Consider the following 27,397-nt stretch of genomic DNA (forward strand, 5'->3'; position numbering starts at 1 on the left):
ATAGTTCTACACATTTTGAGTTTTCTATAATGAAAATGTACTGATGAGTTACTTTTAAAATACCATTTTAAAAAGCTAAAAACACAATTTACAAAAGAAAAAGAGAAAAAGAAGAAAATAAAGAACCAGGGCCCAAATGTTTTGCTGGATGAGTTTTGCAAAACCTTAAGCAAACAAGTAAGTTGCAGATATAGGAAGAATGAATGTTTCCCAGTAGTGATACACAGCTAAAATAACTCAGGTACCCAAACCAAACACAGAGATCACATAAATAAATATGTGAACTAAATCTTAATTATGACTGTGCATGTAAAAATAATAAATAAAATAACACAAATAAATTCCAGAACTCTATCATAAGAATGATACATCATGACTAAATAGAGCATATTATAAAAATGAATGACTGAGTCAACATTAGGAAAATTATTAATATAATTGATTATATTAACAGATCAAATGAGTTAAACATTATGATCATTTTAATGAATAAAAAAGGTAGCTAACACTAATAAGAACCTGCTATATAAAAAAATAAATAAAATTCTAAAATTCAAAAAGAAAAAAAGTAGCTAACAAAATTCAACATGCATTACAATGATTCCTTTCAAAGCCAGAGATAGAAAAAAACACCCTCAATTTAATAAAGAATCAGAAGCCATGAGCAGACTTAATGGTGAAACATTAGAATTATTTCCACCATAATCAGGAACAAAACAAAGATTATCATCATCATTTTTTCCCCACATTCTTATCCTTGTCAATGTAATTAGAAAATAAATAACTTAGAGGAATATATATTGGAAATAAAAAAATTTTTAAACCTTATTTGTAAATGATATAACTACTTTAAAATTCAAGAAGAAAAAAACTACTGTAGACCAATATCCCTAATGAATACATTGAAGATGCAACAAGTCTCAATAAAATACTGGCAAACCAAATTCAGCAGCACTTTAAAATGATCATACACCATGATCAAGTGGGCTTTACCCCTGGGGTGCAAGGATGGTTCGACATATACAAATCAACAAATATGATACATCACATTAATAGAATAAAAGAAAAAAATCATATTATCATCTCAATAGACACAGAGAAAGCATTTGACAAAATTCAATCATGATTAAAAACTCTTAACAAATTAGGCATAGAAGGAACATATCTCAAAATAACAAAGGGCATATATATTTGTTATATATGACAAGTCCACAGCTAACATCATACTCAATGTGTTTTTTATGTTTTTTCTGTATTTTCCAAATTTTATGCAATAAAAAATGCACTGAGTTTTTTCTATAATGTTATTTTTTTAATTATTCAGGAAATTTTCCAGTGGCTTCAGATTTTAAGATGGCATCTACAGTAACAGAGGGTGACAAGGATCTCCCAAGTAGAGTCAGAATGACTACAGTTCTTAGTAAGCTGAGGCTGACCAAAATGCTAAGGCCAGTAACCAAACACATGTACTTCACTGTGTCATTATTTAAGGTAGAAGAGTCAATAATATTATGTTGATAAACAACACAGAGTACAGACAACTTTTTAACTTTTTATTTGCTTCTGACTTCTGTCAAGAAATACCTCTATTTAAAAATGATAAAAATAAAGAAACCATAAAATAAACTTTAAATAGGCCCATAGATGTGAAGTCTTCATTTTTCTCTCTTCTGTACTTTCAAAGTTCTCTGTAATGAAAAGGGCCTGGAAGCAATGATTCCCCAGGAATAATAAGTATTGCCTATATCTTGGGCTCTAAATACCATTCCCCACTGAAAAGAACCAAGGCTCCATGAAAATACAGGCAATTCTAGGTCTGGAGAAGGAAAAAAATTCAAAGAGAGCCTAAAACACCTTGCTGTTTTAGAACGCAAGGCAGTGTTTAAAATCCAACGGAATTATGTCAAAAGGAGTCACCTTGAACTGCCCCCATTGGCCACATTTTGGACTATATGAGGCCCCAAATGAATACTGTCTCTAATATTATAAAACACTGAATAAATAAAAATCCCTGAATACAGAGTGAGAAATGAAAAAAATGACTGGGGAGCTTCTTTACAGAAGAATGTCTGCAAGTAAATATAGAGGTAATGATAGAATTAGAAAATTACCATTTGCAACCAAACCCCAGTGTAAGTACTATTTCAAGCCAGGAGCAACAATAGATGCTAAACCTATCATGTGAAAAATTGTTGCAAAACAGAATATTCAACACCTTAAGATAACACCCTGCAGGTTTCTTACAAGGAAACATGGATCTACATAACAGTGATCTGTATGTCCCCACCTTAGACAAGTGATCAAACATAGCCTTACTAATATTGGGAAGGCTGACATCACACAGATGTTCAATCCAGTTCTAATCAAGCACTGGACCTCACGGCTCAGTTTATAGGAAATACTTGAGGGAGATCAACAAATTAAATGGTAATCAGACAAACCCAGAATATGGGAAATGCTATAAGACAACTGGGATGAACGCTTTAAAAAGTCAATATTATGAAAAAATAAATGGTCTAAATAAAAGAGACATCTATGTAACAAAAAATTGTTTTGAAAATAATAAATTAGAAAGCTTTCTTGAGCTGAAGAAATCCTGTTTGGGTAGATCAACCGGGCTAAGCACTCTTTTAGAAAATCTTTGTGAACTAGGCTATAGTGTCTTTGAGAAGCATTTATCCTGTGTAAGTGTGTGCATGTATGTGTGTGTGTTCCAACTACCATCCATTGACAATTACACACTTAAGTGAAACCTCTTAGACTAGAACCCCTGGCACTTTATTTTAGCCAGATGGTTCAAACTCAGGGGAAATGTCTGTAGAGAGCAATGAACCCCCAGTCACCTACAGTACTAACTTGTGGGGAAATGCACATTGCAGGGCAGCTGGGCAAGGCTAAGATGGAGCAACCTGTAAGAGTCCCCACATAAGGCTTTAATGTCATTAGGACTTCCCTGGTGGTCCAGTGGTTAAGACTCTGTGCTTCCAATGCAGGGGGAGCGCGTTCGGTCCCTGGTTGGGAAACTAAGATCCCACATGCTGCAGTGTAGCCAAAAAAAAAAAAAGTAGGGAAAGGATTCAACGTCCTTAGATTATGGAAAAGTAATCTATGCTGTACAGTTTTAAATGCCTTCTCCTCCTAAACTGCAATTCCCTTTTGTTTCTGTAACTCTCCTACAGAACAGTTTGATACATCTGACGTCCCTGTGGTACTTTTACAGGGCAGTGCCTCCCAGGATCACCTGGGGAACTTATTAAAACACAGATTCCTGCTCCTCCCACAGAAATCCTGACCCAGAAGTTTAGGGTGGGGCCCAAGAATGTGCCCATCCAGCAGCCTCCATATGTTTCCAATAGCACTGACCCAGGGTGAGGGAAAACTCCAGGTCTTTAGGACAGGAAGCAGGGATGGTTCCGTAGTCACAAACTTTTCAGCATTTCTTTACCGTTCTGCAGGAAATGGCACAATTCTAGGTCTGACCAGAAATAAAGTGAGAACCCTTGTGAGGTAGACAATTTTAAGGCGGGAGGGGTCAGCTGTACCAAATGTTCTACTGATGAGGGCTTAAAGTGCTGATGGATGAAGCAGTAAAAAGCTTGTTAATGGGCTTTGTAAAGGCAGTTTCAACTGGGTAGTAAGCACAGGAGGCTGTGGTTTGAGGAATAAATGATGACAAAAAAGTAGAAACAGGAAATGTAAACAGTTTTTCCAAAACTTGCCAATAAAGGTAGGTGAAAGATTAGGGTGGTAGCTGGAGATATGGAGTTTAAAAGATGTATATATACACACACATACTAATATACGTATACATATAAACACACACACATATTTTGTAAATTATACTTCTATTTAAGATGGAAGACATCTGGTCACATTTAACCCTGATGGGAAAAGGAGACAAGAGAGGATAAAGAAGAGAGAGGGGATGATGGGTGGGATGAGATCCCTGAGGAAGTAGAGGGGGCTGGAATCCAGGACACAGATGGAGGGATTAATTAGCCTTGGAAAGGAAGACAGACACTTGTGCCTCTGTAATGGGAGGGAGCAAAGAATGGATGGGTGCAGCTGCAGGGCGAGATCTCTTCTGATGGTTTCTGTTTTATTGAGGTTTTTTTTTTTTTTCCTTACAATATTCTTTGGCGTTTAGCATAGAATCAGTTTTTGTAAATGGTCCATAAATGCTTGAAAAGACATTACATTCCGTCAAAATTCAATGCTCAGTAATACCTGTTAATGTAATATTACTAATTCTGCTGTGCAGCTCCTACTGACTGAAGTGTGTTCAAGTCTTTCATAGAAGTTTTATTTGCTTCAATTTCTTCTTACAGACCTATAGGGCTTTGTTTTCTTTATACATTTTGATGTAGTGGTATTCACAAATTTTTAAGACTGTTTTTTGATTATTGGTGGATATAAAATACTCCTCTTTGATTTTTTTTTTTTGCCTGAGATTCTACTAGTTCTGATATAAATACTGCTATCATGCTTTCCTTGTCTCCCCTGTTACAATGGGACACTTTTAAGCCCCAGACAAATGGCCTCCAGGTTAATTCCCTCAGTCTGGAGCTAGACCCAGATCTCATAGGAGCAAGCTGCTTCTTGTGTTTCAGGACAGGTTAAGTATAGACCACTTAAAACCTCTTCTCACAAGTTTGCATATGAGGCCACCAATCAGGTCTGATTCTGAGGCTGCTTTAAAATATTATACTTTCTAATGGTGTAGAATCTAATGGTTGAGAACATACCAGATGGAGGAAGGCTTCTTCTCTACCCTATCCTACAATGTTCATAACATCAAGTCCACGTCTGGGAATACCCAGATTTGGTGGTGGTGTTGGGAACTGGTTCCTGGGGAACACTTTCATTATTTGGAACTATTTCAAAATTTTTTCATTGAAATTTGGGGTAAGAGATCCTTGATACTGCTACTCACTGTGCCATCCTCCAGGGCTTCTTCTTATCACAATTTAAATGTCATTTGCATTATTTTTACTCTACAAACTACTGGGAGAGGCAATATGGAATCGTGGTTAAGATCACAGACGCTGGAGCCAGACAACGTGGGTTGGAATACCAGCTCCGCCACTTACAATGGCTGTATGACTTTGGGCAAGTTCCTACCTTTCCTGTGTCTCAGTTACATCTGTAGAATGAGGATAATAAGAATACTTGTTTCAAGGGGTTGTTGAGAGGATTTAATAACATAATACACGCAAAGGGCTTAGAAGAACTTAACCACCAGTAGGACTGGGTAAGCAAAAGTTATTAAAATCACGCTGAGCACATACTATGCCCCCAGGCACAATCCTAGGTAACCTGAGATAAATGCCTCCTTTGTTCTAGTAAACACCCATTCCTACAATTAAGAAAACTGAAGTTTTGCAAGTTTAAGTGACTTGCCCAAGATCACAGACTTCCTAATTAGTAGGGCTGGGGTCAGAACCAAAAACTGCACTCAACTTTTCTACTGTTGAGACCAAGTTATAATTGTATAAACCCAAACTCTCCCATCACAAGTATATTCTTTACAGACTTTGATTTTATGGGTTTCACTTATTTGATTTTGCAATCACTGGGCTGACCCAAGGATCTACGAAGTTTGCTCCCACTAACTTCCCTCCCACACATAAACGCTCAAGTCCAGCTGTTCCATCATATTTTTTCTATGTCTCATTTCCTGTCGCAGAATCACACTTTTGCTAAGTAGCAAGATGTACAGGAAATAAATTGTCTACACAATATTAACTAATCAATAAACATCAGTTTCAGCCCAGAAGGACTGTAATTTATACCAGATCGCTTATTTTCACTATAAAGTCAAACTAGAACTACACCAACCTAAATACACACATTCCGTGGTAACACAAGAAAAGAGATGGACTCTTTTATTACTCTCACTTCAACAACCTCATTCCCACTTTTCCATTCCTGGTTTTTATTTTTTTGATTTTTTAAATCTGGTTGGGTATTTTGCCGAACAAAACTTTCGGTCAAGCATATTTCCTGTTACTTTCTTGACCCTGAATTTATCTTCTTCAGCTTTTTTAGGCTCAAACACACACACACACACCCTCCAATCTCCTTTCCATTCCCAAAAAACAAAGGAGTTATTTTTTAAAAAAGGAAGACAAGTACCTGAATAAATGCTAATGCTAATACTAATAATAACCCTATGGAAAAAATGGAAAAATAATACTTATTTTCCTTTAAAGAGAGATAATGGGTGTGAAAGCATTCATTTTGTAAACTGAAAAACATATAAATAAAAAATGGTGTTTATTAATGCTCTTACACACCCATAACCACTTGGCATCATTTAACCTAAAATGACATTGTGTAGAACAGGGGCTGACAACTTTCCAAATTAGGGTAGCCAAGTTTGATTCGAGTCTATCGGTCCCTCTGTGAGTGTGGTGGGGGACTGAGGGGGGCGAAAGAAGGGAAAGCCAGTGTGTGGCTACACGGATTCTGAAGCTGGAGGACTGTCCACATACTGCCTTTTGACACAGAGGTGGGAAAAATGAGACGTGCCATGGAACCAAGATGGGCAAAGTAAAAATCAGAAATTAACAACCATCTTTTCAAAAGTACAGAAGGGACACGGCAGGGATTTGACTTGGTGAGAGCAACCGGCTGCACGCTGAAAACCGATTCCCATACCTACACCCGCCCTGCGATGACATCCCTACTCCTGCCCTGAGCTGCTCATGTGCTACATCATGGATGTCTCTTATTGCTGAATCTGCAAATGAGTGTCCTTAGCTATTAGCCCTGTTGTCTATGTAGAAACAACCTGGAGGTATATCTCTTTAAGGGCTTAAAATGCCTTTACCCCAAAAGAGCACGGTAACAGGCAGGGTGCCTAACAGTGTATGCTTTGGTGCTCGCTCATTTCCAGGACTAGCTTTGAATAACACGCGGTAGAGGGGGGCTATGTTACATATAGCATCTAACAACATCTTTCTGTCCAGATGTTCCCCGGCATCCTAGTGTAACAGTTCTTTTCTGCCCTTCATACTGCATCTAAGAAATCAAGAGCCTGGTGAGGACTAAATGGTCATTTGCCTTCTGACTCTGTAATGGGATGCAGAGGTTCAGAATATGTCACCCCAAAATATGCCACTTTGGCATACTGATTATTTTGAATTAAAGGTACTTGAGAAACAACCAGTGCAAGAAGGACACTCTTACCCTCCACTGGAGGAAAGCAGGAGATAAATCTCAGGGGAAGGTACCCTCCCTGTACCAGGGTGGGTAGAAGGCATCCTTATCACCAAAGGATAATTTGGGGAATTTGGGGCCAAGAAGGCTGTGTAAACAAATATAAATATGTAAAATCTCCTGCGCTCTTTAAGAAGACAAGCCATCTCTGTGGAACCTTTTCATTAAAGCTTTGGAAAATTCTTCATATGAGATCCTAGGACTTACTTCTCTAACCTCCATTTAATCCCAAGATCTCTGTGTTTGAAAATAAGGAATAAATTACAAATATATTTAATAGACTTGCAGAAATAAAAGATGTTTTAGAAATCATCTATGCTAACAGTCTCAGGACGCAGATGAAAAAGCCAAAGTTCTTGTGATCTTGCCTAAGATCACAGATAGTGGCCAAGCAGAGGTTATTACCCTAGTCTTTGGCTTCCAGTCCAGTTCTGTTGCACAATATTATTTAGTCTCACTGAAAACATAATAGGAAGCAGAGTTATCTCCAGCAAAGAGCCTGTATTCATTCGTGCAACAGTTATTGAGCTCCTGTGACGTGCTCAGTACTATACAAGCACTATACAAGCATTTATTTCACCAATAAAATGGTGAAAATCATAGACATGGTGTCTGCTTTTGCAATGCCTGACTAGTAGGAGAGACCAATTAAACAAATAAATACAATTGTCCCTTGAACAACACGGGGGTTAAGGGCACTGAACCTCCACGCAGTTGAAAATCCGAGTATAATTTATAGTCGGCTCTCCGTATCCGTGTTTCCTCTGTATCCAAGGCTCCGCATCTGGGGATTCACCCAACTGAGAATCATATAGTACTGTAGTCTTTACTATTGAAAAAAATCCACATATAAGTGGATCTGCGCAGTTCAAACCCATGTTATTTAAGAGACAACTGTAAATGAAATAATTACTTCTTGCAATAAAGGCTAAGAAGGAAGTAGAAAAGAGAAGGGCTGACTTTAGGTAGATTGGTCAAAGAAAGCCTCTCTGAGGAGGTGACACTTGAGCTCAAGGTTGAAAAAGAGGTAGCCCAGTTAAGAGCTGGGAGAAGCATGTTCCAGGCTCAGGGATTGGTCGATGCAAAAGCCATGGAGGAAAAGGGCACCTGGCATTCTAAAATCATCCAGAAAGTCAGTACGACTGGAGACTAGTGAATGAGGGGCAAAATGGTACACATGACATAACATAAGAGCCAGATCCACAAGACTTTGAAAGTCATGGAAAGGGGTATGGATTTTATTATAAGTGTAAAAATAAAGGCAATTCACAAAAGAGGTATTAAGCTGGGGAGTTCCTGGTCAGTCTGGCTACTCTGTGAAAATCAGCCTCCATAACACCCTTTCTCAACAGCACCTGCATGTCATTTTCCTCTTGGTTTTTTTCATGCAGAGGACATAGAAGAAGCATAAAAACATGGGAAAGAGCAAGGCAAGGGCGAAAGCCCAGGGCTCTAGATTTTCAGTCTTGGGATCTTCTTCCATGTCATGCTCTCTCTCGTGAATTAAATGCGGGAACATCCCATTAAAAAGAACAGGGTCTGGGACTTCCCTGGTGGCCCAGTGGTTAAGACTCTGCACTTCCATGCAGGCGGTGCGGGTTCGATCCCCGGTCGGGGAGCTAAGATCCCACAAGTTGTGCGGCGCGGCCAAGAAATTGTAAAAAAACGTTAAAAAGTCAAAAATAAATAAAATGAACAGGGTCTTTGGTTTGAATATTCTTTCGCCACACACAGTTCTAGCATAAGAGTTTTATCCATCAGAATCTTGCCCAAGAAAGATGAATAAGGAGGCAGAAAAAAATGAAATAAGAAGGCAGGAGGAAGGGAAACCAATCTGTTTAGCATGTCAGCAAGCCGATACAGTCTTCTTTGTTATGGAATAAGTTAAGTGTACAGATTATCTTTGGAAATGACAGTCAAAGGAGAAATGAAGAGTCTATGAAGAGAACACCTTGTGAGAATTGCCCTGTGAGGCAGCCCCACAGTCCGCCTAGCCCAGGATGCTATATCTGTCAGGAGTACCCAGGGATGCTTTGTAAGAAGGTGTGGTTATCTTCACAATGTCCAAAGTTAAGCGTAATGCTGGTATTCCAGCTCAGCCTTAGGCAGCACTGTATCAGTAGGCTTAGTTGCCACCAGGGAAAAATGTACAAGTTGACCCTTGAACAACGCAGGGGTTAGGAGCGACAACCCGCTCTGGTCAAAAATCCGAGTATAGGGACTTCCCTGGCGGTCCACTGGTTAAGACTCCGTGCTCTCAATGCAGGGGACACAGGTTCAATCCCTGGTTGGGGAACTAAGATCCTGCATGCCACACAGCACGGCCAAAAAAAAAAAACAAAAAAAAACTGAGTATAACTTACAGTTGGCCCTCCTTATACCCAGTTCCTCATATCCGTTCGCAGTTCCGAGTGGGTGGGTCCAACCCACCGCAGATCATTTAGTCGTGTAGTATTTACTGCTGAAGAAAATCCAAAAGCGTGCAGTTCAAACCCGTGTTGTTCAAGGGTCAACTACATAAACAGCTCAGACCAGACAAGCTGAGCTTATTTATTTATCTGTCTCATGGGTGCGTGCCCTTGTGTGGACAAGACCAAAATAATGGGCAAACCTGGAAAAACAAGTGAGTCCCTAAGTACCAAATCAAGATGCTCCAAATAGGGGTGTTGCTGTTTTTAGAGCTTTCCCTCTTTAAAAAGTGAGTGGCGGGCTTCCCTGGTGGCGCAGTGGTTGAGAGTCTGCCTGCTAATGCAGGGGACGCGGGTTCGAGCCCTGGTCTGGGAAGATCCCACATGCCGCGGAGCAACTAGGCCCGTGAGCCACAACTACTGAGCCTGCGCGTCTGGAGCCTGTGCTCCGCAACAAGAGAGGCCATGATAGTGAGAGGCCCGCGCACCGCGATGAAGAGTGGCCCCCGCTTGCCACAACTAGAGAAAGCCCTCGCACAGAAATGAAGACCCAACACAGCCAAAAATAAATAAATAAATAAATTTAGAAAAACAAACCAAAAAAAAACCGCAAATGAGTTAAAAAAAAAAAAACTAAAAAAAAACAAAAAACAAAAACTGAGTGGCTTCCAGTTCCCTGTTCCAACAGCCAAAGTTATTGATGCCAGTTGTTAGTTCAGTCTCTCTCCTTCTGCCTGTGAACAGGAAATATGCATGCTGTATGTGGATTAATTTCTGATATTTCTCATAGCAAAGCTTTTGGCTCCAGGCCCTTACACCTTGAATCTGCCTCCCTGCAGGATGGAAACGAGGGCCCCTGAGCAACCTTGTGCTCTTTCTCCAGAGCAGGGCTGTGCCAATAGCGCCTCCCGGCCTTGGCCTCCTTCAGTGTTAAGTCCCGGGGAAGATGGGAATGACTGCTTGGCAAGGTGAGGACGGAGGAGCCTGGTGGACCCCACAGGTCTGGTGATGCACACTTAGGGATTGACGTGGCTTCGTTTCCCACATTTCTTTCACACAAAGCACGATTATAGGGAAGTGCTTCCATATGGCCCGTGGAAAACCCCAGCCAAAAACAGCTTCAGCTGGCCAGATTCAGAGCAGCAACAGACATGAAGGGGCCGTAAGGAAAAGCGAGGGTGAGAAGCACCGAGTTTTCATGCAGGCAGGCATCTTTGCTAACTTTAGCCTCAGCCCCAGCACAGGCATATAGAGTCTGAAGACTCGCCAGCAGCCGGCGGGATGCCCCCAGCTCTCACCGCATAGCTCTCCTCACTGCATTCAGGGATCTGTCTGTGAGCTCCAGCTGCCCTTCCTTTGCAGAAATTAATCAAAAATATTAGACTTTTAGGGGCCCTTCTCCTGGATTGTCCTGAACTGGCATCAGGGGTCTGAGACCCCTTCAAAAAAATCAGAATGGCAAATTTGGGGCTTATGGGGACACATGCATTTTTCTGGAGAGAAAATGCCTAATTATCAATAGATTCTCGAAAGGATCTATAATCCCAAAGCTGAAATTCAATGAGAGAGAGAGAGGATATGAAGTACTTTATCAAGAGTGAGGAACGATGCAGTCAAGCAGGTAAGCCCCTTTCAGCCAGCACAGCCCCCATCCCATCCCCTCCCACCCCAGGGCCTCCTCCACATACTTCTCCAAAAAGACTGGTTTCTTGACCCAATTTCACTCAGCTTCTACTCTGGTTCAATTAGAATTTTCTCAATTTCTAATCTCTCTCAGACCCTGACAAGATGACATCTTTTCTGATGAGATTTCCACACTTCTTAAAGCAAACAGTAACTGTAGGCACTTCCCCAAGACCTGAGCTGGTGATGATTTTCCCCCATTAGTCCTCTCATCCCAAAGCTGTCCTAGTTAACTCTTCACAGCCCTGCCTGGCTCTTCTCTGTCTTCCTCTGGATCTTATTCTTTCCTCTATCTTTGGTTTCTCCTACAATTCACTGTGTTTTGACACCTTTGACAAGACTTTACTCCACACCCATCAGTAGCTCTCTCAAAAACAATGTCCCGGTGGACCAAGTGTTGATTTCGAAATCTGTTTACATTTAATGTTATGTTAGAGGTGTGACATCCTTTGGTACCCATATAAGCAATATTTCTAATAAAAATATTGCTAGCATTTACTGAGCTCTCTCTAGATGCCAGACACTATTTGGAATGCTCGGCATGACTGACTTATTTAATCCTGACAATAACTCCACAAAGGCGGTACAACCGCTGTTCCCAGTTTAAAATGAGAAAGTCCAGATACACAGAAAAGTTCAAAAACTTGCTCTGTTTACAGAGCTAGTAAACAACAGGCCCAGGATTTAAACCCAGGCAGTCTGGCCCCAGACTCCAATTTCTTAACCATATTCCTTAACTTCTCTATTCCTTAGTTTTCTCACCTGTAAAATGGGTTGGACAATGTCAAAACCACAGTGTAAGGGGGCTGGTGGAATTAAATGTTATGCCTGATGAGAATGTTGGGAATTATAAAGCATTAGATCAGTATTACTAATAACAGAATGGATGGAATGTGATATACTTGGTTTCCCAGCTCCTTAGAAGCCGGTGTGTCATATGCGACAGTTCTGGTCAGCAAGGCAAAACTCCCTGGGGAAGACTTCCCTTCCTGACTAAAGGGCACAGTATTAAAAGAATGCCTTTTGCACCACTTTCTTCTTTATCATCTGCTGTGCGGATGTGTTGTCTGAGTATTTAATAGTGACTTAGCAACCCCAGATGAAAGCCATGCTCTAAGCTGATGAAGGAGAGATAGGAGCCTGGTTCCTCAAAAACATAGTAAACCAGCTTCCCCAAACTTGACTGCCAGCTCCAGACTTCTTGTTAGAAGAGATGTGTAAACTCCTGTATCTATAAGTTGGGTCTTCTGTGAATTGCCAAAGAATGCATCTCTCACTGGTACCCCACCACTCAAAGCCAGCTCCTTCAGGAAGCCCATGGATCTCATGGTTTCCAATCTCACCTAGGCCCCCTTGCAGCTACTCCTCTACTTCATTACTGTCTTTTTTTTTTTTTTCTGGCTGCGCTGAGTGGCGTGTGGGATCTTAGTTCACCGGCCAGGGATTGAACCCGGACCCCAGCAGTGAGAGCAAGGAGTCTCGCTGGGAATTCCCCTCCTCACTGTCTTTGATAAGTTCCTTATCCTCCTTTCCTTGATGGGAGCACTCTCGAGTCCCTGATAGCCCTCACTCTTTTCTTTTTTTATTGAAATATAGTTGATTTACAATACTGTGTTAGTTTCAGGTATATAGCATCTTGATTCAGTATTTTTGCAGGTTATATTCCATTACAGGTTATTACAAGATATTGGGTATAATGCCCTGTGCTATACAGCATATCCTTGTTGCTTATCTATTTTATATATAGTAGTTTGTATCTGTTAACCCCAAACTCCTAATTTGTACCCCCCCCCTTGGTAACCACAGGTTTGTTTTCTACATCTGTGAATTTGTTTTATTTGTTTTATTTATTTTTTATATTTTTTATTTATATTTTAGGGAGCCTGAAATCTTTTTATAATTCCTTGGCACCATAGTATTAGCTCACAAAACACCCACTCGTGCTTATTGTCTGCAACAGACAATTTATATGATAGTATTTTTTGCAATGAAAGAATATTAAACCTGTTTCTCAAGTCACTAAGCACCCTCTTGCTACAACTATTCCCAAAGCTTGCACAGATATTTTGTTGTACTTAAAATTTTGTTTTTTCTACTGTTAATCCCTTTTTCAGTGTTCTATCCTAAAGAAGAAGGAAGTGAAGTAGAGATCATAGCTTCCAATGAAGAAAAGGATGGCTGGAGGGTAGGGTCATCTGCCTCATCTTCTTTATCCTTCAGCCAGTGTTAACTATGTGTCAGACACTTTTTCATATATAGTCCAATTTGATCCTCACAATGACCCTAAGAGCTGAGCATAATTATGATCCCCATTTGTGAATCTGTTTTAGAGCCCTCACTCTTAAGCAGTTGACTCTGCCTCCTAATGAACAGAGTTAAAAAAAAAAAAAAAAGGACAAAACACTGTATTGCAACACAGTTAATTTCTCAAGGGTGCCTGTAGTTATCCAGTTCTTGACATGGTGTGGGTGTGTACCCCTCCTTTATTCCTGGGAAAATCCTTCCCTTGATACATTCTCTCACCTTCTGTTCACTCCTAAACCCACTGCATTCAGGCTTTGGTTTCAGCCAGAAGTTCATTGAAACCACTCTTGCTAATAAGGTCACAAATTTGGCTTCAAATTGCCAAAGAGAAATTTTTGGACCTTAATTCCAGCTTACCTCAAAACAGCATTTAACATGGCCGACTATTACCTCCTTTTTGGAATTACTTATTCCTTCAGCTTCCATACTGCTTTGGCTAAGTTCTGAGTTTACCTACTCTTTTCATTATCTTTTCACTTGAATTCCCTTAAACTTTTTCCCTGGCTAAATTGTCATGATTTCCTGATACATTCTATATACTCTCTTTGGAGGGACTCAGCTAATTTATAGCTAAAGACCACCAAGATGGGGATTTTGCCACTAGCAACAATGGACTATCATGTTTCAGATCAACTCTTCCACTCCAAAGACAATCAACATCTGTTTGAAGGTATCAGATACGTACCAAGGCATTGAATACTGAAGGGGCCAAATTTCGGGAAAGAAGAAAAACCCAAGGAGGTCAACGTTTATCTTTGATATGCATCTCCTCTCCATGCATTCCTTACCCTGATGAACAGCAAATAAATCCACCCAGCTGTTCAAGCTGGAAAATCTGCAACATCCTACCTTTCTTTCCTCTCTTACAGTCTTCATTCAAAAAATTATCAAACTCCACTGACTCTCCTAAATCTCTCTCCCATCTGTTCCTTCCTCTACCTCTCCCACCACACTACTCCCGACCAAGGCCTCATTATTTCAAACACCCTGGAGTATTTAAAAATAGCATCCTGCTTAGACTCCTTGCTTCCCGGCTCACCTCCACATGCAGCCAGAATTATTTCATTAAAACACAAATCTAACCATGCCACTCCACTGCCTAAATGGCTTCAATGACTCCATTTAACCTGAAATGTGAAGCACAATGATGAAGGCCTTTATGGTTGCCTGGTTGCCTTCTGTCTTATCCCCCACCCTAATCAATGTGCAATCCTAGTAGTTCCTCAACAAAGTCCAGGCTTCCCTCTAGGGTCACACCATGAACTTTGTGTTTCCTCTGCCTGGAAAATCCTCCTCACCTTCCACCCCTCTTGTAAGGTTCTCCCCATTTTGGAAGAATAAGTAAAATCCCTATTTCATAAGTTACATCCAAATAAACACGAAGAAATAAAAGAGTTTAAAGTAGGAACACACAGGGACTTCCCTGGTGGTGCAGTGGTTAAGAATCCACCTACCAATGCAGGGGACACGGGTCCGATCCCTGGTCCGGGAAGAACCCACGTGCAGCGGAGCAACTAAGCCCGTGCGCCACAACTACTGAGCCTGTGCTCTAGAGCCCGCGAGCCACAACTACTGAAGCCCACACACCTAGAGTCCGTGCTCCTCAACAAGAGAAGCCACCACAATGAGAAGCCCGTGCACCACAACGAAGAGTAGCCCCCGCTCGCCACAACTAGAGAAAGCCCGCGTGCAGCAACAAAGACCCAACACAGCCAAAAATAAATAAATAAATAAATTTATAAATTTATAAAAAAATAAAATAAAGTAGGAACACATAAAAAAAGCACTGGCAGAATGTGCACATGTATAATTTTTTCCCTTTAAGGCAAGGGTCAGCAAACTACAGCCTGAGGGTCAAATTCAGCCTGCAGGCTAGGTTTTGTAAATGAAGTTTTATTGGAACACAGCTGTGCCCATTGGTTCACGGGTTGTCTGTGGCTGCTTTCGCCTGGTAACAGCACAGTGTTGAGTAGTTGAGACAGAAACCATATGGGCTGAAAAGCCCTAAAATATTTACTCTCTGGCCCTTTACAGAAAAAGTTGACTGACCCCCAAATTTTGAAAAAAAAATTTTAAGCAGATATTATTGAACTTAAAAGATGGAAAAGTCTGAATATGTAGAACTTAGAAACTACTGATTCTACAAACACAAACAATATTTAAAGTCAAATGACAAACAGAGAACATTAGAAATAGGTACAACAGACAAATAGTATATATTCATGATACAAGTGAGGAAAAGATCACCATCCAAATAGGAAAAAGAGTAAATGACTTCAGCAGCTAATTGAAACATGAAGAAGTATAAATGGGCAAAAAATGCATGACGATATTTTCTACCTTGTTAGCAATCAGAGGGGGGCAAAAAAATAATGACTCATAGTTTACCTTAAAAAATCAGCAAATTAAAAAAAAATAGTTATACTCTGTATTGGCATATGTTCAAAGAAACAGGTAGTCTTAGAAGAGGTAATTGGAATAGGGACTTCCCTGGCGGTCCAGTGGCTAAGACTTCGCCTTCCAATGCAGGAGGTGTGGGTTCAATCCCTGGTGGGGGAGCTAAAATCTCACATGCCTCCTGCCCAAAAGACCAAAACACAAAACAGAAGAATACTGTAACAAAGTCAATGAAGACTTTAAAAATGGTCCATATAAAAAAAAATCTTTAAAAAAAAAAAAAAAAGAGGTAATGGGAATAAAAATTTGATATACTACACTTTTTGGAAGAAATTTGTCTTTTAGAACACGGGTCAAAAGTTCTTTCCAACGAAAAAGCTTAGCATTAGGAAAATGTTATTCTAGTATCAGACGGTCTAAAGCACATGTTTTAGGGTAACATTGTATCGGGTTTAAAACCTACTTTTTTCAGGAGAAACCTGTGACTTTGATTGTCCCCGCACCAGCCTGCAGGTGGCGCCGTCACCAGCACAGACGCCACAGTTGTCTTCCTTGGCGTTGCTCCCCAGTTGCCGGTCGCAGCCCACTGCCTGCAGACAGAAGCACGGCGGTCAGGAGCGGGTAGAGATACGGGGATGTGAGACCTTCTGTGTGTCAGAAACCGTATTTATGGTGTTATCCTTCTTAAATGTACGAGTTGGCTCTCTTTTATGAGAATATAGTTTTTAAAAGATAGACTAATATATAAAGCTTGACAGTACCCTGTCGTTTATATGATTCTTCTCCAAAGCCCAAAGAATTAAAAAAGACTTGAGACTGCCCCTTGACACTCCCACCTCTTAGTGTTTTATTTATAATTTTATTCAGATATTTTATGTACATAAAATGAATGGAACATTACAGATATTTCCTCTCTCCTCTTTCCCCACCCCTTCCCTCTCTATCCCTACCCTAGTCCTATTCTCTCATTTCTTCCCCCAAATGACCACTATTCTGAAGTTGATGTATATCCTTCTGGTCCACAGCTTTAATTTTTTTTTGTTTTTAATCTCAATCTATACCTGTATCTTAATACTGATGATATATCCATCTCTCTCTATATTCTGTATTTGTATCTTTGCATTTCCTTCTGTTTATCATTATCTATACCTATACCTATCTCTACCTGTATGTCATTATATATATATGTGTGTGTTTGTATATATACAATCTTTATAAAAACTTTTATAAACAATTTTTAAAATATAAGAAAGGAATTGATGAGAGAGCTATCTCATAGAATATGCTTCTACTGATATCCTTCGGTCTTTTGTGAATTACTGCTTTTGTGAGTTGTGTGTGTGTATTTGCTAGACTGTGAGCTTCCTTGTATGAGAAAAAGGGCTATGTCTTATATTTCTTTTTTTTTTATTTTACAAATATGTCTTTTACATGATGTGCGCCCAATAATATTAACTGATGAGCTGGCTTATCTCTACCTCTGCATACACATTCAACTTTATTTGTATTTATATGCCTGGTGTGTAAGTGCAGAGACCTTAGAGGCAAACAGCCCACTTACAAAACCTGCCCTGTCCTACCACCCCTTTCAAGCTGCAGGGTGTTGAACAATTCAAACTCTAGGAGACTCATTTTCCTCAAGAGTAAAATAGGGACAATAATACATACTCCACGTAGGGTCTACTAAGAATGAAATGAGAAAATGTATGTGAAACTCTTAGTACAGTGATTAGAATACTCAAAGGGCTCAACAAAAGAGAGCCCCTTTAACCTCTCTCTGTTTTTCATTTTGTTTTGACTGCTGGGTTGAGCCCCTATGCTTCGGTTTGGAGAACTGCTGGATCAGATTTTGTATCCAAGGTGTTGAAGAGAATATAAAACAGGACGAAGCTGGAACCACATCTATAGACTATTCTTTCCAAAATGTTGGTGCTGAAGGGAAGGAAAAAGATCAAATGAAAGTTTCAGGGAGAGGTAGGAAAAGTTCCAAGGAAGTTTAAGGAAAAGCCTATGATTAGAGATATTTTCAAATTCACAAAGGGCTGTCATGAAGAAAGGGTTTACATTTGTTCTGTGTATTTTCAAACGGTGAAAGCTACAGGTTTAGGCATAATTTAGTTCAATATGAGAAAGTTTTTAAAGTCAGAGTTATCCAACAATAAATATTCAACCACAGGCTAGGTAGGAGACTTTTTGGCAGGAAAATTGGAGAGGGGATTAAATTATTTGATGAGCAGCTGAATCCTTTGAGACCCTTCAATCCTGATTATATGATTTTTATAAAGATAATAGTAAAATATTAATAATAATAGTTGATTTTTATTGAATGCTTACCACGTACCTGGCATTATGCCAAGTATGTTATACACATTACTTCATTTAATCTTCATAGCAACCTTTTGATACCTTCTATCTCTATTTTACAAATAAGGCATCTGAGTGTCACGGAGGTTATATGACTTTCCTACATTACACAACTAGTGTATTGTTTTAAAACCTGTTTTAAAACCCAGTTCATCTGACAGCAGAATCCTAACACTATGCTATACCTTCCTCACCTTTAGTATCAGCAGATGGACAACAATGAACCCAGTTACATAGGCCATTATGTTAATATTTACAAGTACATGTGGAATAACTTAAGAGTGATTGAGTTTGGAAACACACTTGCGTGGTTGAGATTCAATCAGTGAGTAACTTGTGTTCACGCAACTTTCTCAAAGGATAGTAATTCTACCATCAAATTATAGAAACACTGTTCCTAGGCCAAGCTCTGTCCTCACACATCTGTGTCCCTGAGCACTTTGCATTTCATGAGAATGAGAATCACCCTTTATCTGGTCATCCAGGAAGGGTGTGGGTTTAGGAGCTAGGATGGGCTTGTTTTGAAGAGTGTTTAGAGCCTTGCAAAACCCTGGGCAATCGAATACCCCCCTGAGCACTGACATTTATTTCATAATTTTTAAAGCTACAGTTCATCCAAATATTACAGCCAAAAATAAGCATGTGAAAACATCACAGAAAAATAATATCTGAAAAGAAGGTCTGGTTGCCTTGTGATTCATAGGGTATAAGCCAGAACTGCCCTTGAAATTGAGGGACTACTGAATTTTGGCTCTCACTTCACATCATAATGAACACTGAGCAACTTTCTAAGAATTGCCTCAACTATTTTCAACTTCTGTGACTTTTCCTGAAGTCAAGATCTCTAGTGGTAATGATTTAAAACCATTAATCGATAAACATAGCAATAAAATTTATTAACATCCATATACAACCAATTTCTATAGAGCCAGGCACTACAGAGTATAAATTAGTAATACAAGATTCATATTCTACAGTGTAGTTAATGAGACAAGTTATACAAGATAGGGGATAATATAAACAAAAATTTAAGATATATGAGCAGTGCTTTGGGGAATAAATACACATATATAAATCATCACTTCAGCTAAGGATTATTTCATAGTTCTGGCATATGATTTCTTAATCAGCTCATAGAAGTCAGTGTTTAAATAAGGGTCATTACTCCATATGAAGCAAAACATGAATTTTTCAGCTCAGTCAAATATAATCCTTCAAGAAGCAAAGAATTTTTTGAGTCAACTTCTGCTTGAGATCTCTGAAAATTGGATTCTACCTTACAAAAAATTCAAACATTCCTGCCTGAAAAATCAGAGGATATGGAGCTATGGTAGTCATTAGGAATATTCAGAAATATTTAGCTTCTCCAGCCCATGGAGGACTGCACTTCCCCACCCCCTTAGAAATTAAGTGTGGTCATTGACTGTCTTTGGCCAAAAAATATGAGTCTAAGTGTCTGTGTCACTTCTGTTAAGAAGCTTCAAGGGTCAGTGTGTGAGTCACACATTCCCCTTCTCACTGCTGTAGTTATTATGCAAAACGTGTTCCAATAAAGCCTGCCTCAGTCTGGGTCTCTGAGACGTTCAAGGGCAAAGACTCCTGCTGACCCACGTTGGCCAAGGAGCATGAGCTAAAAGTCACCTTTAATTGTTTTAAGCCACAGAGCTTTAGGGGTTGTTGGTTACTGAAGGAAAAACCTAGCCTGTATTATACTGGAGCACTATTTAACTATTAATGGATAGAGCAGGGTCATTAACATCAAAGGGTTGTTTGAAACTGGCCATTTCACATTAAAATCCAGATTTCTGGCTCCTGTTGACAAATGAAAACTCTGACATGTTTATACACGGTTGCCCCCTTGAGCATATTAATGAGCAGATACGTATTCTCCAGCTCATGACAGCCCTCATCACTCACTATGACTAGACTTGAGCAGTTTTCTTCCAGAGTGGAGGGTAGATATTTGAGTTTCAGCCTCTATACTAAACTGTCTAAGCATCACTCACCTATCATTCTGACTGCTGTCTACTAGAATCACATCTTATTTCCAGCTAGAAAATTTGGCTATATTTGTAGCAATACAAAATGTACCAATATCATCAGTATAGCGCCATGGTTAAGAAAACAGATTTTGGAATTCGGTTTCCTGGGTTCAAATTCCAGCTCTACCATTTTCTAGCTGTGCCGTCTAGGCAAATGACTTAGCCTCTTCAAATTCCAGTTTCCTTACAGACAGAGTGGGGATAATGACTATCCCAGCTTCATAGTGTATGATGAGCTAACACAGTAAAGTGCTTAGACAATGCCTGACACCTTGTAAGCACCCAGTAAGTGTTAGATGCTATTCTTTTTACTAGAAATACAAAGTGATTTCTTCATTTACACAGTCGTCAAGGAATTCAATAAACGTGAATGATAAATCAGACTTGTTCTGCAGATCTGGTTCCAACCAGGTCCTGTTTCTGATAAAAATCAGACCTCCAAAGCAGAAGCAAATTTCATTCAGTGAGTATAGTTGTCTCATGCTGTCTGCTGTGCTCAGACTAATGGGAGGTTCTTCCCAGGAGCACAGTGACAGGGTCATGTAAATGAGCAAACTGTAAACACACTTGCAAAAATTATTTGTAGTCTGTGTCAAGTGAACATCAGGGCTCAGTTCACTGATCCTAAGGCAATCAGAGAGAATCACACAGTTTACTTTCTCCCATCCTAATGGCTGTGGACAGCCACGGCCACAGTGCATGGGAAAGGGAATTTATGTGAACATTGTCCTGTGAAAGGAAAGATACTGAATTCAACTTAGAAGCGTCTGAGTCACTTTTGAAGAAGGGCATGCAATTCTTTTGACCTGAATAGCCTTTGCCAGAAGATCACTCAGTTTTCAGCAAGGTATCACCTATGACTGCCCAAAGAATCCACTTACTCATTAGACTCACAGAAACATGATAGGAAGCACACATTTTAAAGGAACTAATTCGGCATTGAAAACCAACTTTATCCTGCAATCGCCTTCAAACCTTGGAAACTACTGGAGCAAACTATGCACTTTAGACAAATAAGAGGGAGCTCTGGTCAGTGCCCACGAGGAGAAACCAGGGAAAGGGAACCAGTGTAGCCTACAGGGCTCCTGTGTGACAGCTGTTCTGCTGGGCTCCTGAAATGTTGTTCATGAAAGAACGAATTTATTTTTTTTGAGTGTTTTTAAAATGAACTTTAATGTTTTTTAAATGTATCACACAAACTAGTTGTACTTATTTTCATGCTGCCTTATAAATTAAAAAAATCACTATAAAGCCATCTATTTAACATTTGTCCTTAACAGCAAAATCAACTCTTTCTTTTTTTTTTTTTTTTTTTTTTGCTGAATACATTTTTTTTTTCAATTGGGGTATAGTTGCTTTACAATGTTGGGTTAGTTTCTACTATACAGCGAAGTGAAGTAGAGTTCCCTGTGCTATACAGTACGTTCTCATTAGTTATTTATTTTATACATATTAGTGTATATATGTCAATCCCAGTCTCCCAGTTCATCCCACCCCCATTTCCCCCCTTGGTGTCCATATATTTGTTCTCTACATCTGTGTCTCTATTTCTGCCTTGCAAACAGGTTCATCTGTACCATTTTTCTAGATTCCACATATATGCCTTAATATACGATATTTGTTTTTCTCTTTCTGACTTACTTCACTCTGTATGACAGTCTCTAGGTCCATCCACATCTCTACAAATGACCCAATTTTGTTCCTGTTTATGGCTGCATAATATTCCATTGTATATATGTACCACATCTTATTTATCCATTCGTCTGTCAGTGGGCCTTTAGGTTGCTTCCATGATCTGGTTATTGTAAATAGTGCTGCAATGAACATTGGGGTGCATGTGCCTTTTTGAATTATGGTTTTCTCTGGGTATTTGCCCAGTAATGGGATTGCTGGGTCATATGGTAATTCTACTTTTAGTTTTTTAAGGAACCTCCATACTGTTCTCCATAGTGGCTGTATCAATTTATATTCCCACCAACAGTGCAAGAGAGTTCCCTTTTCTCCACACCCTCTCCAGCATTTATTGTTTGTAGATTATTTGATGATGGCCTTTCTGACTGGGGTGAGGTGATACCTCACTGTAGTTTTGATTTGCATTTCTCTAATAATTAGTGATGTTGAGCATCTTTTCATGTGCCTCTTGGCCATCTGTATGTCTTCTTTGGAGAAATGTCTATTTAGGTCTTCTGCCCATTTTTTGATTGGGTTGTTTGCTTTTCTGATATGAGCTGCATAAGCTCTTTGTATATTTTGGAGATTAATCCTTTGTCAGTTGCTTTGTTTGCAAATATTTTCTCCCAGTCTGAGGGTTGTCTTTTCATCTTGTTTATGGTTTCTTTTGCTGTGCAAAAGATTTTAAGTTTCATTAGGTCCCATTTGTTTATTCTTGTTTTTATTTCCATTACTCTAGGAGGTGGACCAAAAAAGATCTTGCTGTGATTTATGTCAAAGGGTGTTCTTCCTATGTTTTCTTCTAAGTTTTATAGTGTCCAGTCCTACATTTAGGCCTTTAATCCATTTTGAGTTTATTTTTGTGTATGGTGTTAGGGAGCGTTCTAATTTCACTCTTTTACATGTAGCTGTCCAGTTTACTCATCACCACTTATTGAAGAGACTGTCTTTTCTGCATTGTATATTCTTGCCTCCTTTGTCATAGATTAGTTGACCATATGTGGGGGGGTTTATCTCTGGGCTTTCTACCCTGTTCCATTGATCTATATTTCTGTTTTTGTGCCAGTACCATACTGTCTTGATTACTGTAGCTTTGTAGTATAGTCTGAAGTCAGGGAGCCTGATTCTTCCAGCTCCATTTTTTTTTTTTTTTCCTCAAGACTGCTTTGGCTGTTCAGGGTCTTTTCTGTCTCCATACAAATTTTAAGATTTTTTGTTCTAGTTCTGTGAAAAATGCCATTGGTAATTTGATAGGGATTGCATTGAACCTGTAGATTGCTTTGGGTAGTAGAGTCATTTTCACAATATTGATTCTTCCAATCCAAGAACATGGTATATCTTTCCATCTGTTTGTGTCATCTTTGATTTCTTTCATTAGTGTCTTATAGTTTTCTGAGTACAGGTCTTTTGCCTCCTTCGGTAGGTTTATTCCCAGGTATTTTATTCTTTTTGTTGCAATGGTGAATGGGATTATTTCCTTACTTTCTCTTTCATATTTTTCATCATTAGTGTATAGGAATGCAAGAGACTTCTGTGCATTAATTTTGTATCCTGCAACATTACCAAATTCATTGATTAGCTCTAGTAGTTTTCTGGTGGCAACTTTAGGATTTTCTATGTATAGTATCATGTCATCTGCAAACAGTGACTGTTTTACTTCTTCTTTTCCAATTTGTATTCCTTTTATTTCTTTTTCTTCTGTGATTGCTGTGGCTAGGACTTCCAAAACTATGTTGAATGAGAGTGGCTAGAGTGGACCTCCTTGTCTTGTCCCTGATCTTAGAGGAAATGGTTTCAGTTTTTCACCATTAAGAATGATGTTTTGCTATGGGTTTGTTGTATATGGCCTTTATTATGTCGAGGTAGGTTCCCTCTATGCCCACTTTCTGGAGAGTTTTTATCATAAATGGGTGTTGAATTTTGTCAAAAGCTTTTTCTGCATCTACTGAGATGATCGCTTGGTTTTTATTCTTCAGTTTGTTAATATGGTGTATCACATTGATTGATTTGTGTATATTGAAGAATCCTTGCATCCCTGGGATAAATTCCACTTGATCATGGTGTATGATCCTTTTAATGTGTTGTTGGATTCTAGTTTGCTAGTATTTTGTTGAGGATTTTTGTGTCTATATTTATCATAACTTTGTTTAATGGTTTACAGGCTACACGTGAGTTTTCAGCATGATTCAAAATTACTTTCTTTCCAGTGGTACCTTTAGTTCATGTCTGCCTCTCTTGTCCTCAGACCCTTCCTGCTGCATTGAGAGCCTTAAAGGAAAGGCCGCAAGACAGTGTCTCAATGATGAGGTGGGTTTACATGTTCAGCAAAACTGGGCAATATTAGACCATCAACAGTTTGGTAATGAGGATGATGAACTGTACTCTACGGGTAACTTTTCATCCTTTCAGATTATCCTTCTTATTTGAGAATACTTTTTATTTTTGCAGGCAATTCTGTAATTATCAATGTAACAGGTTCTTGAGCCTTCCACACCTCATAAGATAAAGAGTCAATATCCATACCATTTCTTTTTTTTTAACTTTTTATTTTATATTGGAGTATAGTTGATTAATGAAAGAACAAATTTAAAATAGGGCCTATAAGCAGAGTAACATCTCCTTTATACAGACTGAGGAGACCAAGGCTCAGAGACAGTAAGCAGTCATAGGAAACTAATACATCCTGCACCAAGCAGTGTTCACTCCAACCATGTCACTGAGACTGCTTAAGCTGAGGTCACCAATGATCTCTGTTTGGTCCAAATGAAGCAGGCATATTGCAATTCTTTTCCCTCTTGACTTCTCTGAAGTATTTGGCACTGCGAACTTCCTTCTTAAACACTCACTCACCCATATCTTGTTTTTTCCCAGTTTTCTATTACACAGAAGATTGTTTTGTGTAGTCTCCATCATGTGCACCTCTTCCAATGCTTGCACCGGAAATGATGGGGCCTGAACTCTGTCCTTGGGAATCTGCCCTTCTCATTCAGTCCCTAAGGACATACATTAGCTTTAACCATGGGACGACCCCCAGATCTATATTCCCCGTCTAGAATTCTCTCCTAAGCTCTAGATTCATGTATCAACTTGGATATCCACGGGTACATCAGGCTCATCATCTTTTCCCCACACACTTGGTCCTCACTCAGTATTTTCTGTCTTGGTAAAGGGCCTCATCATCTACTTAGTTATTATGTCAGAAATCCAGACATCATTCTCAACTTCTCTCTCTCTCTTCCCACATCCAATCAAACATCCAGCCCTAAAAGATCTGTTTCTTTAATCTGTAGAATTTGTCTCTCCTTCTCAGTCACCCTACGTCCACCTTACTTTAAGCTCTTATTATCCCAACTTGACCTATTATCTGCTCCAACCCTGTCTTCCCCAAATAATCTGCCACATTGCCACTTGAGTGATCTTTCTAAAAACAATCCCAACTCAGCTATTTCTTATAAAATTCTTCAGTGGCTCCTCTCCTCTTATAACTTTCAGAACAAGTTCATGATTGGTTTCCACATACATCTGTTGCCTCAATTTCAAGCATTATCCCACAGGTATTTTTCACCTCAGCTCTACAGAATGAGTCAAAGATGCTTAAACACACCTACTACTATCACATCTCTTCACTAGCGCTATTCCTTCTGCTTGGGATTCTCTTCCTCATCTTGGTATATGTAACTTCTACTCAACTTTTCAAAACCTCAGTGTCAAAACATTACCTTGATCACATTGCTCTTCTTTAGCCCAGATTAAATTGTTTGTTAATAACAATTATTTTTCATTATAAAAGCAATACACACTCATTGTCAAAAACTTGGAAAACAAAAAAGCATAATTCTACTGACAAATAATAGCTATTATTATCATTTAGTGGAAGAGCTCAAAAGTTAACTGGTGGTTACAAAGGGAAACCATTGACAGCATATGAGATAGAAAAATGAAGTAGTAAACTCTGACCTTAGGGAAGATTAAGCAACAGCAAACATCAAATAAGATGGTTTAAGAGTAGGAAAGAAAGGAAGAGAGATTGGTTAGGCTACCAAGGGAGACTGACTAGTTTAGTCTTGGGGTAGAAAAGTGAAAGTGAGAGAGGAAAGAAGAGTAAAATGTGAGAGATTTGATAGAGGTACCGGGATAGAGGACATGCAAGCAAATACACTCGGTGACTACAATATGAATTCAGGAAGGTAACACTGAGAATTGTGGTGTCATAAGCAGAAATGAATAGAAATAGCAGTTAGAATAACTAGTGGATCTGGGAAGAACAATACTAGTTCATTTGAGAAGGTGGGGGCGGGACTGGAGGAATTCCGATGGTGTATTGGAGGAATTTGTGGAATCTCCCAGAATGGTTATCAAGCTTGAACTAGAAAATTCAGGATTGGAGGCTGAGAGAGAAATGAAAGAAAGACCAAGAGTTATGAAAAGCCTCTGCATTTGCAAGTAGACAAGACTCATTTATTCAACCAGTTTTTAAGTGAGGACCTATTGATGGGGCCAGACATTGTCAGGGTACTGGGGTATGGCAGTGAGTCTAAATGTAGCAATTAAAAAGACAGAGAATGTCACAGTAGATCAAAAAACAGGATCCAACTATCTGTTGTCTGAAGAAACCCACTTTAAATATAAAAGCATCTATAAATTAAAAGTAAAGGGATGGAGAAAGACACAGTATGCTAACATTAATAAAAATAAAGCAGGGGTAGGTATATTAATTTCAGACAGAGCAGACTTCAGAGCAAGGGGAGTTATCAAGGGCATTTATGTAATGATAAAGGTGTCAATACTCCAAGACAACATAACAATTCTTAATGTGTATATGCCTAACAATGGAATGCCAAAATACACGAGGCAAAAACCCACAGAACTGCAAGAAAAAGTAGATGAATCCACTATTATAGTTGGAGACTTCAAAACCCTTCTATCAGAAATGGATAGATCCAGCAGGTGGAAAAAATTGAAGAAGAACTAAATAAATGGAGAGATATTCCTTTTTTGTGGATAGGAAGATTCAATATTATCAAGATGTTAGCTCTTTCCAACTTGATTCCAGAAAGTTATTTTGTGGATATTAATAAACTGATTCTAAAGTTTACATAAAGAGGGAAAAGACCCAGAACAGTCAACACAATACTGAAGGAGAAGAACAGTGTCAGAGGACTAACACTGCCCAACTTCAAGGCTTACGAATAAAGCCAAAGTAATCAAGATGATATGGTATTGGAAAAAGAATAGACAAATAGATCAATGGAACGGAATAGAGAGCACAGAAATCAACTGACATGAATACAATCAAATGATCTTTGA

At 39.1% G+C, this 27,397-nt stretch overlaps 1 protein-coding gene across 7 annotated transcripts in view; it reads right to left on the reverse strand.

Moving 5' to 3' along the window:
• The window catches only part of ADAMTSL3 (ADAMTS like 3), a 365,885-nt gene that overhangs the window by 190,295 nt on the left and 148,193 nt on the right, over positions 1-27,397 (reverse strand). For all 7 annotated transcript variants that reach the window (XM_036842259.1, XM_036842264.1, XM_036842261.1 and 4 more), the window contains exon 7: positions 16,477-16,603. In XM_036842259.1, coding sequence (XP_036698154.1) covers positions 16,477-16,603 — 127 coding nt within the window. The remainder of the gene's footprint in view (positions 1-16,476; positions 16,604-27,397) is intronic.

Source organism: Balaenoptera musculus, chromosome 2 (genome assembly GCF_009873245.2).
Source record: "Balaenoptera musculus isolate JJ_BM4_2016_0621 chromosome 2, mBalMus1.pri.v3, whole genome shotgun sequence".
NCBI lineage: Eukaryota > Metazoa > Chordata > Mammalia > Artiodactyla > Balaenopteridae > Balaenoptera > Balaenoptera musculus.